Below are 12,723 nucleotides of genomic sequence, written 5' to 3'. Positions count from 1 at the left end.
AACTGAAAGCCTTCCTATCCCATCTCTTGTAATAAAGCAGACAGAAAAAACATCAAACACTGAAGTGGCTCTTATAGCACTTATTAAGTGGCAGAAATTACTCACCGTTGGGGCCCTCTTGACATATGGGACATCCGCCTGCACTTTGCTCTTCAAGCAAACAGCAGCTATTCTGATCACAGGTGAGAAAATTTATCCATAAAATTGGGATACTGGCTATCAACCTCACAGGGCTGTAGTGAGGATCAAATAATATGTGTGAAAGTAACCAATACATAGTATAATCAAAATATATAGTGAACATTTAAATTAATAATCTAATATGTGTGAAAGTAACCAATACATAGTATAATCAAAATAAATAGTGAACATTTAAGTTAAAAATTTTACTGGAGTAAAGGACACATTACCATTTATCCTCCTCAAAATACTCCCCCTCATTTTCAACATTTTGAATGAACAGACCATCATTCTTACTTCCTAAAGTAGTGTCTTTACAAGGTGTGATAAAAATATAGTAAATGCTGCTATCAAGTGTCACCCAACTTAAATGTGGGCTCATAAAAACATGACAGTTTCTTCATCTTTACTCAGTGGATCTGTCACCATCTAACTGCTGGCTTTTCCTCAAAGTCAAAATGACCAGGAAAAGTCAACATTTTTAATCAAGTTAGACACTGAGGTAGCCACAGAGTGAAAATAAAACATGAAAGATTTCCAGAAATGCTTCAGAAAGTGGCAGTGATGATAGAACATGTGTGTTGGAAATGAGGAATTTTTGAGAGGAATTAATGGCAATGTGTCTTACTGTATGAAACAGTCACTACTTTTCGGTCACACGTCTTATGCTATTAAAAACCATCACCAGCCAACTGCTGTTATTACAAGATGATTCACTGATTAAAGGTTTAAAAGAACAAGGATACTTTAAAACAAATTTAAATAATAAAATAAAAAAGATTAGATATGGATAGCATTTTCTGTATGTGACACAAAGATGTGTAGACACTATTGAGAATCACTTTTTGAACTTAGCAAGGCATCTTAATTTGGAAGAATTGGGCCTAAGACCTTACTTTCTTCTTACCCCAAACCCCACTACTTAAAAACTGATGCTATGTGACACAACAGGAAACCATGGCTAAAGTTTTCTGAACATATGTTAGATCATTAAAGCAAGATTAAATAAATAATTATTTCTTTCAGGGGACTTGTAAGCGAAGTATTATTTGAAATGAGTAAAAGGTGGCCTTGAATTTATGGCAATCCTCCTGCCTTAACCTCTCAAAGGCGGGTATTACAGGCATGTATCACCATGCCTGGCCTAAAGATCATTTAAAAAGACTATTACGTTCATAGTGTAATTGTTTTCCCTCCAAGTTGGTTGGAAGCGTTGAGGAAGTAACAGAGCCTTTGGACTGGGGTTTTGCTGCCCTCTTCTGGGAACATTCAGTCATGGCTTGCGAAATGGACCAGGCGGAAGGAGCCTAAACACCATTCGTACTACAACCACAACAGGGATACTGTTCTATCAGTATTAACTGTGGAACTAGATAGAAGTTTACTGAGGAATGTGTAGAGCTGCCCTAGTCACAAATGCTTTCCTTGAGCAGTTATAATCATCATAATAATGATAGTGATAGTAATATTTGTAATATAGTGATAATAATATTTCAAAGTTTATAAAATCTTCACAACTATTACTGTATTTCCTTTTCTCCTCTCCAAAAGAAACAGGTAAATTAGATTTCATTCCCATTTTACATGTGGGCAAATCAAGCCATATCATGCCTAAGTAATTTATCTAAAGCCTTATGTTTTGTCTCGATGTCCCCCCACAGCCTCTTGCAGTCATGGGGTGGGCTTCTAGAGGTTTTGATTGATTCATGGTATGCTGGGATTATAGGTGGGAGTGCACCCATCCTGGGGCGGGTAGCCTGCATACAATATAAGGCAGGTAAAGAGGCTTGCTCTTGCTCCTCCCTTTCTGGTCTTGCTGCTTTTGCCGTCTTCACCGCCATGAACTGTTGCCCTCTGTCATGTGCCACCCTGCCTTGGAGCCCGCTGATTATGGACTGAAACCTCCACAAACTGTGAGCTAAATAAATCTTTCCCTCTTCAGTTTGGGCATTGGGCATTTTATCTCAGCAACAAGAGAAAAGTAACCAAGACACCCTACTACTGGAGTAGTGATCCAGACCTAGATCATCTTGACCCACAGTTCAATCCTCTATCCACTTACCTGCTGCAAGTGACGTAAACAAATTGTGTTTCATATAAATCTCCACTATTCTTCAGAGATTTCCATTTTATACCAGTGTTCAACTAGTAGATAAAAATGCAGCTTGTGAATGATTTTGGAAAGGTTATAATGTAATTATAACAAAAATATTGATTTAAATATTTATAAAGTTGGTGGGCTATAACAAATTCTTGAGCTTTGGTTTAGAATTCCTTAGTGTCTTCTTTTTAAAATATAAAAAAGACCATTTAGGAAAGAGGTTTTTTTTTGTTTGTTTGTTTTGGGTTTTTTTTTTTTTCCAGTACTGGGAATCGAACTCACAACCTCACGCTTGCCAGGTAGGTGCTGCTGAGCTAAATCCCCAGCCCCCTAGGAAGGAGTTTTGTATTTGTAAATCCAAACTGATACAGGGAAAATGGACTGAGAAATGTAGAAGAAAAAGTAAGTGAAAAGATGAGGAAAAATCAAGAAAAACCAATTAGAAACTTTATTTTAAACTTTTAAGTGTGTAAGTAACACACTGTAAATTAATGCAAGTGACTAAAAAAGCATACAAATAGATATCACTGTCAGTCTTTTTATTGGTCTTACTACCTTCCCCTATATGGCCAGTCCAGCAAACCTCAATGGTTACCACACAACCTGCAAAGAAGTAACCAGGTTAGCAGTGCACACTGCTGTCAGTAGTTAAAACGAAGCCTCAGACCAGGTTTGAATGTCAGCGTGGTATTTACCTTATATGTATGTTGATCAAGGTATTTAATCACTAAACTGAAGTCACTTTTTCATACGAAAAAGTGGTGAAGTAGTTGATATGAAAAGATCATTAAATATTGCCTGTACAACATAAAAGCAATCGTGGGCGTGATGATCAACTGAAAACATTCCCAGACTTAAGATGTACTTTTTAAAAATAATTCAGTGCATACATCCTGCAGATATTTGCTGAGTACCTCCAATGTGTCCGCCTTAACTGTGTGGCCACTAACACTCAAGTCCCAACAAGGTGGGAATTTAAATTGAGATTTTTTTATTACACATATTTTATTAAATCCTGTGAGCAAAAGTGATTACACACTTCCTTTTTGCTTTTCTGATAAACTTCTGATAAAAGTAGAAGACATAAATTTCAAATTCCTTACATGTGATTTGAAGGAACTGAGACCCCCAATTTTTTTTTAGAAGAACCAAATCTGAATGCAGTACAGGAAAATATTATTTGATACAAATGCTTTTGTACAGTATTTCAATACATCTCATTTAAAAAGTTGTTCAAACTGTAAAATATTTCTAACTCACAACCAAGTTTTCAAGCCCTTTGAGTACTTCAATTTGAGTTCTACAACCTATGTATGTGGTGTTCTTAATTGAGGGATCAGGGACCACAAGATAAGCAGGCTTTGTTGTCCTTGAATAGCCTGAAATGGTACATACATGGTACGCATGTACACATGAACATTTCTCTGGGAGAAGGTGCACCCCTCTTAGCAGGTTTTCAAAGATTTCTAAAAAAGCTGAGAAATGACTCTTAGACATTTAAATGACTAGATGATGCACAAGGTACCATATATTTCTAAATTTTGGTATTTATGAGATGTCTTAAGCCATGAAGTTCTGTGTCACAAGAACAGAAAAGCTTCTTGTGAGAGTAGTTCTTCAATTCCAATGGTCCAGTCCTCAACCCACTACAACCTGGCTTCCATCACCAGCCCTCTAGAATTACTTCTACCTGCATGGTCAAATTTCTGGTTGCTAAATTTACAATATATTTTTAGTGCATATTTTATTTGATTGCTTGGTTGGGTAGTATGGTGGTTAAAAACAGAGATTCCAGAGCCAAACTGCCTACGTTCAAATCTTGGCTCATCACTTTCTAGCTCTGTGATTTTGGGCAAATTGCTTAACTCTTCAGTGCCTCAGAGCTCTATTGCCACTAAGTTCCTTTATTCATAGAATAGTGTGAACATACTTCAAAAGTCAATGTGAGAACTAAGTCCTAAAAAAAAATTTGGTACCTCTGATCAGTCCTGTCTTGAAAGTCACTTGCAACTGGCTTGTTTAATTCTGTGTCTGATGGTATCTTAGTTTCATCTCCCTACTTCTTCATTTTATTGAGACAGGGTCTCATACAGTTCAGGTTGGCCTTGAACTCCCTATTGTAGTTAAGGATGGCCTCAAACGCATGGTGATCCTCTTGCCTCAGCCTCCTGAGTGCTGATATTATAGGCATGTGCCACCATACCTGGCTCATCTCCCTACTTTCAACCTTATCGCTCTGTAATTTAGCTTTTATGTTATGGCCAAATGCTCACTTGAAGCTGTAAGTCTTCACCTTAGCTTGGCAGACAAGTCCGTGTATTACGGTATACCAGTCTAGCTTTTCCTGTCTCCTCAGTCACCTCTGCTTATCCTGAGTTAAACTGAACAAAGCTATTACATCTCCAAAATGTGTGTCACTCTTTTTGTATGCCTTGCACATACCACTGATGCTCCCTAGAATGTCCCATTCTTCTCCTTCTATAGAAATGTGTCCTGTCTTACTATGCTTCTATACCTTCATACAGTACTTATCATGTTCCATTTTAGGTGTTTGGTTTGCTGATATATTTCATCTAGTTATATCTTCTTGCTTTTTCGTATTAAGAACAGCAAAGAATGTACTGAGTCTTATTCTTTCATTTTTCCACTGCCCTGAACGAAAAACCACTTTCTTGTTCATCATTTACCCCACCTCTTTTCAATTACCCCACTGAAATTAGGTAGAAATGCATTTATAAAGGATATGTGTACATAAGTAAACTAGGCAACAAAACTTCACACTGCAGGGAACATTCTAGAAGTATTTATTTCATTGCTGACCATTAGGCTGCAGCATGCAACTCTCAACAATGAGCTGCCACCCTTACTCCTACAGAAGCACCGAATGCTACGGTACCGCTATTTAGGTTCTCAGCCTTTCAAAGACTTTTATTGTCAATATCATTACTCAAAGAATAAACCTTTTAGGGGACTAAAAAGCACTTATTCTCTGTAAAAAGTAACCTTTGGTTTCATGCACAAAACTCCAATGAACAAATTTTAGGTCCATAATAGAAAGAAAAAAATTATTCTAGTTTTGTAAATTATAAGAAATAAAAATAAGCATTTCTATTTGCTGTGTCATAAGGAAATAAGACTGTTTTCCCTACCAGGAATCAGGACAGTAGCTCTGATTATTCCTTTGGGTCATAAATTTGCCCACTAGTTATCTTTCCAAAGATGTTCAGAAGTAATAAGGCTCATCTTCCTTATAGGATTTAAAGAAATATTTATGGTATGCATAGGAGTTACAGGTTATATAGACTGTAGACCCTTGTGATAACATTCAAGAGGCCTATTCTCCCCATTTAAAAAACTCCACCTCAGAAAGTAAAAGGAAATCCCCATTATCCCTGAGCAAAAAAGGAAAAATAATCATAGGTATTTTTATTAGTAGAAACCACTGTAAATGAATTACCTATCTCTAGAACATTCTTGGAGAATTTATATAAACTGAAATAGGAATGAAGTGCTCTCAGAGACTTCTCAGATAAATGAAGTTGTAAGTTTTAGTAGGTGATCTACAAGTTTTAAATTTAAATAACTATACAGCTGAACATTTTCCATTTTAAAATTTGAGAATATCCTGAGGATGTTTATGGGATGTGAAATTACTGGGCACAGCGGAATTTTTAAAATGTTAACAAACTATGGCAGAAAGGAAACAAGGAGTGGAAAAAACTGTAGTGAACAAAGTGAGCAAGAGCGATGACAAAGTAGTTTTAAGCTGGGCTTTTCTTTTTATTAAGCCATGGGCCTCTGGCTATACTATGCTATATTGCTCTCATATTAATATAAACCAAATGCCGCAAAATAAATGTGCTAATTTAAGTCTTTTTGTTCAAAAGGTAAACGAGAGAAAAAACTTTAGCTTCTTAATCAAGGAGTGCTATGTAATTTCAAGGCATCTTAACATAATTCATTTAACTCTAAAGCAACTAGGAAATAAGTGAAATATAAAAAGAAAACAAAATTTACTTCCTCCAGGGGCCAACAGACAGGATCTGCGCAGCATAGCAATTAACCTTCACATACTTGGAGTCTGCTTTGAAAGGTCATCAAAAACTCAGATTATAGAAAATCACAAATGTCACCAACAAAAGGAATGTTACTTAAAGTCAAAAAACTTCCCAAATGGCTGCCTTCTTTGAAGGAATTTCAGAATGCTGCTAGCATGGTTGGTTACCTTACATCCCACTGATGGCTCTATTAGAGGATTAATGTCCCAGTCAGTGCTGTTTTAAACTCTTACTGGGAGGGAAAAAAAACAAAACAATCTACTGTTCCCTAACATATATGGCTTAGCACCCAGAGAAAGCCGCTGCCCCCAAAAGAGACTTTCCATATAGGGTTAAGCTTCATTAAATGAGGTGTGATCTTTCATTTTCAGGACGTGTGTTTTCTTCCAAGGTCTTTAGAGGCAGAAGTTCCATTTGGGTTCTAATACATTTCCCTGTGAGCTCAGCTTCCTGAAAACATACACCTGCCAGGTTCTATGTTCTCCCGTATCAGTGACTGTATTTACTACTTCACAGCCACCAGAATCGCACATACACTATTAACATGATGAAAAATACAGCTACAGCTGCAAGTTTGGCATAAGTGGAACGCATGTTCAAGTACTTCGCATCCTGGCGGTATTTCTTGGACAGACTGGACAAATTGTTAGCCTTTGAATCCAATGCTGTCAAAAGGAAAAAGCAAAACAGTAATTAGTCCTTGGAAGTATTTTATCAAAAACACTGAGGTGTAAAGATAACCAAAACGAATGGCTCGATAACAAACAGCAATGAACCTTAAATTATTATTTTTATTTTAAGGGTAAGGTTGCACATACTGATTAACTCATGATACTGAATCACTGTAAAATCTACAATGCATTTTTAAATTACCTAACCAAATTATGTGTACATTCTAGAGGGTGTCTAGTGAGGTCATTAGGAGCTCTGGCCTCATACTCATTGGTTCAAATATCAGCTATACCAACCATGTGATATTGATCAAGTCACTGAATTTCTCCCAGTTTCTCTATTATAAAATGTTACAGTAAAATAACAATGATTACATCATAAGATTGTAAGTGTATTAAGACTGCACATAAAGTGAGTACAATATCTTAAACACTTGATAAATATTTTGTCGACATTTTTCTAATAATTATTATCATCTTTGTAATGGTCTTTTAGACCATCTTTTAATGGTCTAAATCACATTATCTCACATTTTGAAAAATGAATGGTCCATGTAGTTTAAAAGTCAGTTAACCATGAAATTCAACTAATCAGACACTGAGTACTGAACTATACTTCAAAAGTGATTGCTTCAGAAATTATAGGAAATTTTTATACTGCAATTAGAATACAATAACAAGTTTTTTCTCTTTCTTTTTGTTGCTTGTTTTTTTTGAGACAGGGTCTTACTATGTAGTTCAGACTGGCCTAGAACTCATTATGTATCCTAGGCTGGCCTTGAACTTGTACTGCAAATTTGCAAACAAGTATTTAGCTAGTAAATGTTTTTAGTATTTTTTGTAAAGTTTGCCCTCCCCCAGCATGAGAAAATTTGTAACTTTGTCTTCTTATAATTAACTGAGCACTTAAAGAAATAGCCAGATAAGTCAGACTAAAATATAGTGCATATTTTAACAATAAAAACCAACTTTCACTTTGACATAAATGAATTCTGACCAAATATTTTTCTTTAAATTTCTGAAAAACCATTTTGCAATCTCAATTTGTCTGTTCTTAATATAATACTTTTGGAATACTTGAACTTGCTTAACGGAGACTATTTTGACTGAGAAATGTAGTATTACTTATGACCGCAAGCATGACAGCCACATCTAAATTCCCAAATGGTCATGTGAACAAGATTAAAACCTAGTCACGAAAGAAAATAGAGGAAGAAAAATAACCATGGCAAGCTCAAGGTATCTTTCTAGCCAGTCTACTAGAATGTCACTCATTTGACAGGGATGTTTGTTTTTTGAGACAGGGTCTCACTATTTATTTTAGGCTGGCTTTGAACTCATTATGTAGCCCAATCTCCTAAGTGCTGGGATTATAGGTGTGCACTAACACACCTGGCTTGGACAGGGATTTTTAACTATTGTACTTATTACAATATGTAAGTACCCAGAAGACAGCTTGGAATATAGTCAGTGTTATCTAGTCATTTGCTGAAAGATCCTAAATGCTGAGAATAACTGGGCAGAGGAAAAATGATTAGGTTGTGCTGGTTACTACTGTCAGCCTGGCTGGAATAAGAGATTCTGGGGAGGTGACTGGATTGTGAGGACATGAACCTCATGAACAGCTTCACTCATTGATGAGTTCATAGGTTAATGGGCTATTAGAAGGAGCCTATTTGAAGGCAGTGGGTTGTGGGTTATGCGTTATGGGTTTGTGACCCCGGGGACTATACATGGTCCCTGGACTCTTTCTCTCCAACCTATTCTGCGTCCCAGCTGCCATGAGCTGTTTATCTTTCCTCCACCACACCTTTGCACTGTGAGCCGAAACAAACCTCTCCTCCTTTAAGTTGTAAATGTCAGGTATTCTGTCCTAGCAATAGGAAGAGAGACCAGTTCAGAAAATTGGTACCACAGAAGTGGAGTCACTTGACCATGCAGTTCAGAAGCCTTTATAGAAGAAGTGTGAAGAAGTGGGATAGAGATGCCTTGTAATGCTGTAAGTAGAGATTAATGGACATTTCTGGTAGGAACTGAGAAGACAAGAATGCTGACAGGAATGCATACAGTAAAGATATCCATGAAGTTTCAGAAGAGAATAGACCCTATTGGGAACTGGACTGGGAGTCATTCATGGTACATTCTGGCAAAGAACCTGCCACACTTTGTCCATATTCTGAGACTCTGTGGGAGGTTGAGTTTAAAAATGATGGACCAATAAATAAGATGAAGGAAATTTCCAGATAGCCCATTGTTCAGGCTATAACATGGGTACCAAGGGGCTGGGGATTTAGCTCAGCGGCAAAAGTGCCTGCCTGGCAAGCGCAAGGTCGTGGGTTCGGTTCCAGGTACCGAAGAAAAACCAAACAAACAAACAAACAAACAAACAAACAAAAAAACATGGCTTTTAGCTAGATTTGTAGTGAGAAGCACAAGCAAAAAGCAGAGAATGGCTTGAAAAAATTTTAATTTGGCAAGAAAAAACACAAGCAAAGTTGAGGTCAAAGGAAATGTAGTTACTAAAGAGGTCAGCACAATTAAAAAGAAACCAAGTACTTTACACTGGCACAAGAAAGATAATCTCAGGAATCAGCAAGACCCCACCATTACAGGCAAGGGAATAAGAGTGTAACCTTACCCAAGAGAGTTTGGTTTGAGAAGACAGTTCTGGGATATCCTGCTCACTCAGCGCCACCTAAGGATGTATTTCCCTGTGTTCAAGTCACCAGGCACTCAGAAGCTGCTGCATCCATGGCCCAGCAACCACGGTCCAGTTTGTTACTGATTTTTTTTAAATCCAATCTGTGAGTTGGTGGTGTCTTTTATTTGGGGAATTTAAACCATTTATATTCAGGGTTATTATTGACAGATAGGTACTAATTCCTATTGTGTTGTTTTTCTAATATTTGATTCCTTCCCAGTTCTCATTTGCTTTTCTACTTTTTATTTTTGTGGTTGTGTTTACTTTGCTCTTCTCCATGTATGACTCCTTTAAGTATCTTCTACAATGTTGGCTTAGCAATCCTGAGTTCCTTTAGTTCATGTTCATCTTGGAAGTTCTTTATTTTTCCTTCAATTTTAAAAGATACTTTTGCTAGATACAGTTAATTCAGGTTGGCATTTATTTTCCTTGAGGGTTTCAAATACATCATTTCATGCCCTGCTACCTGCTTTTAGTTTTTATTATGCTAATATGTCTGCCATTGTAAATGACTTTGTTTCTCTCTTGGAGCTTTCAGTATTCTTTCCTTGTTGTGTACTCTTGGCATTTTAACTACAATATGACATAGGGAAGTTCTTTCCTGGGTTTGCTTTTTTAGGGTTCTAAATGTCTCCTGTATTGGATGTCCATATCTTTCCCAAGATTTGGGAAATTTTCTGCTATTATTTCACAGAATTGACTTCCTGTGACTTTGTATCTTAGCACCTTTTCTTATGTCAGAAATTTGTTGTTTGGTATTTTAAATGTGCCTAAGATGCTGTTAATGTTTTGTTTATATATTTTTTTCTTCATTATTGTCTAAATGCAATAGTTCACTGACTTTGTTTTCAAGCCCTAAAATTCTGCCTTCTGCTTGGTCTAGCCTATTGGTGAAGATACCCACTGAAATTTTGTTACATTTTGTGGTGCTAGGGATTTAACTCATAGGAGGCAAGTATTCTACCACTGAGCTACATCCCCACCTCCTTTTAAAATTTTATTTTCAGACAGGGTTTCAATAAGTTGCCCACACTTGCTTTAAACTTGCCATCAAAGTAGCTGACATTATAGGCATGTGCCACGACACTTGCCTTCCACTGAGTTTTTGCTTTGACTTAGTGAGCTTTATACTTCCAAGACTTCTGTTTCATTCTTTTACAAAATCTCTTCCTCTCAATTGCTCTTTCATATCTTCTGCTATCTTCATTCATTCATTCTGCTATTTGTGTCCTTTTAGAAATCATTCATCATTTTAAAAATCAATCTTTTGATTTCGCTGTTCAGTATCTCATCCATTTTGACATCCAGGAATTAATTACTGAAAAGTTACTGCTATCAAATTATTTTCTATCACTGATGGAGGTATCATTATCACATTTAGTAGATATTTGCTATATGACAACATTTGGTTAGTCTTAAGGTTTAGAATATAATTGCAGATTTCTTTTCTAAGGTTAAGAGTGGTATATTATTACTTTTTATGGTGGGTCAACATCTAGTTTGTCTTGATCCATATTACTGTTGCTGATTTACTTGATACTGCCAGGGCCACATACTTCTTGCTATTAATAGGTTTTCTCTGTATGCCAGTAGTGTACCCTCAGAGTTACAACTGGGTTGACATACAAACAACGAGGGCTATAACCAGAATTTTAGTTTTAACTTATGGCCAAAGTCTTGAGTTATGACCTTAAATCTGGCCACTTGTGCTTCTAGATGGTCTCGGATATAGATTTAACCCTTAAAGAGTCCTGACAAGAACATTACAACATACTTTCCTATAAGGAGTTAACTGAGCAATCCTGGGCCAGTGTCTCTCTAAGGATATTGAGCTCTGCCTGTATACAGGAGAGAGACTTTGAAGGCTATGTAGAGGATCTTAAGCCTTCAACTTGCAACCTGAATTAAAACTAGCCCTTAGGAAAATATTGAGTTTGTAAGTCAAGGGTCTATTGTACCTGGACTATTTTGTGATATTAACAAATGCTGTGATCTATTCCCAGAGAACTAGGTGGTGGGCCAATTACAATGCATCCCTTCCTCCCATGTTAACAGAGGTGATCAGATATTGAGACTATAGTTAGCTATGCCCTAAGTACCTCACTGAAAAGCAGACTACCTAAAGAGTTAAAGTTAATACTATAACCGATTACGTATCTAGGCACAAAATAAAATTAAAAAACAAACACAAAACAATAGAAACATAAGAAGTCAAGGCAACAAAATGCCTTCCAAAATTTCCAACTCCCCCAAAGCTGATCCATGAGGCATCAAGGAGGAGGAAAGAAAAAGCCACATACTGAAATTGTTTAAAAGGATAACAGATTAAAAAACAGATCAATGAGGTGTTGATGAGCTCACAAAAAATATAACTAATCAAAGCCAGGCATGGTGGCACATGCCTGTAATCCCAGCACTCAAGAGGCTGAAGCAGGAAGATCATTGTGAGTTCAAGGCCAGCCTGGGCTACAAAGTGAGTTCAAGAACAGCCTGAACTGCAGAGTGAGACCCTGTCTCAAAAAGACAAAGAAAAAAAATCTAATCAAATAATGGAAATAATAAAACAATTAGGGAGCTTAAACAAGATGCTAGTAAAAAGTGAGCTCAGCTAAATAAAATGACACAAAACATGAAGGCCCAGTTTAGCAAAGAATTAGAGTCCACAAAAAGGTTCAAAACAGAAATCAAGGAGATTAATAATTACACTGAAACTACGGAGCCAGTCATGGTGGCCCACACCTGTAATTCCAGCACTGAGAGGCTGAGGCAGATGGACTGCCATAAGTTCAAGTCCAACCTAAGTTCAAGTCCAGCCTTAACTACAAGTATGGGCAGCAGCAAAAGAACCACTGTGAGGATAGGATATCAGAATTAGAAGATAGGGATGCTTTAAAAGACTAATCACTCATGGGGCTGGGGATTTAGCTGGGGCTGGGGATTTAGCTCAGCGGCAAAAGCGCCTGCCTGGCAAGCGCAAAGTCGTGAGTTCGGTTCCCGGTACCGGAGAAAAAC

At 37.0% G+C, this 12,723-nt stretch overlaps 1 protein-coding gene across 1 annotated transcript in view; it reads right to left on the bottom strand.

The window, feature by feature from the left end:
• Positions 1-2,706: 2,706 nt before the first annotated feature.
• Sec22b (SEC22 homolog B, vesicle trafficking protein) overlaps positions 2,707-12,723 on the bottom strand; it is a 28,264-nt gene continuing 18,247 nt past the window's right edge. The window contains exon 5 of the mRNA XM_005413480.2: positions 2,707-7,004. Within this exon, the coding sequence (XP_005413537.1) occupies positions 6,850-7,004 (155 nt within the window). The 3' untranslated portion in view covers positions 2,707-6,849. The remainder of the gene's footprint in view (positions 7,005-12,723) is intronic.

The sequence above is a fragment of the Chinchilla lanigera genome, unplaced genomic scaffold (genome assembly GCF_000276665.1).
Source record: "Chinchilla lanigera isolate Chin_1 unplaced genomic scaffold, ChiLan1.0 scaffold00167, whole genome shotgun sequence".
Classification (NCBI taxonomy): Eukaryota; Metazoa; Chordata; class Mammalia; order Rodentia; family Chinchillidae; genus Chinchilla; species Chinchilla lanigera.
The sequence above is the reverse complement of the archived record's forward strand: the minus strand, read 5'-3'. Positions and strand labels throughout refer to the sequence as shown.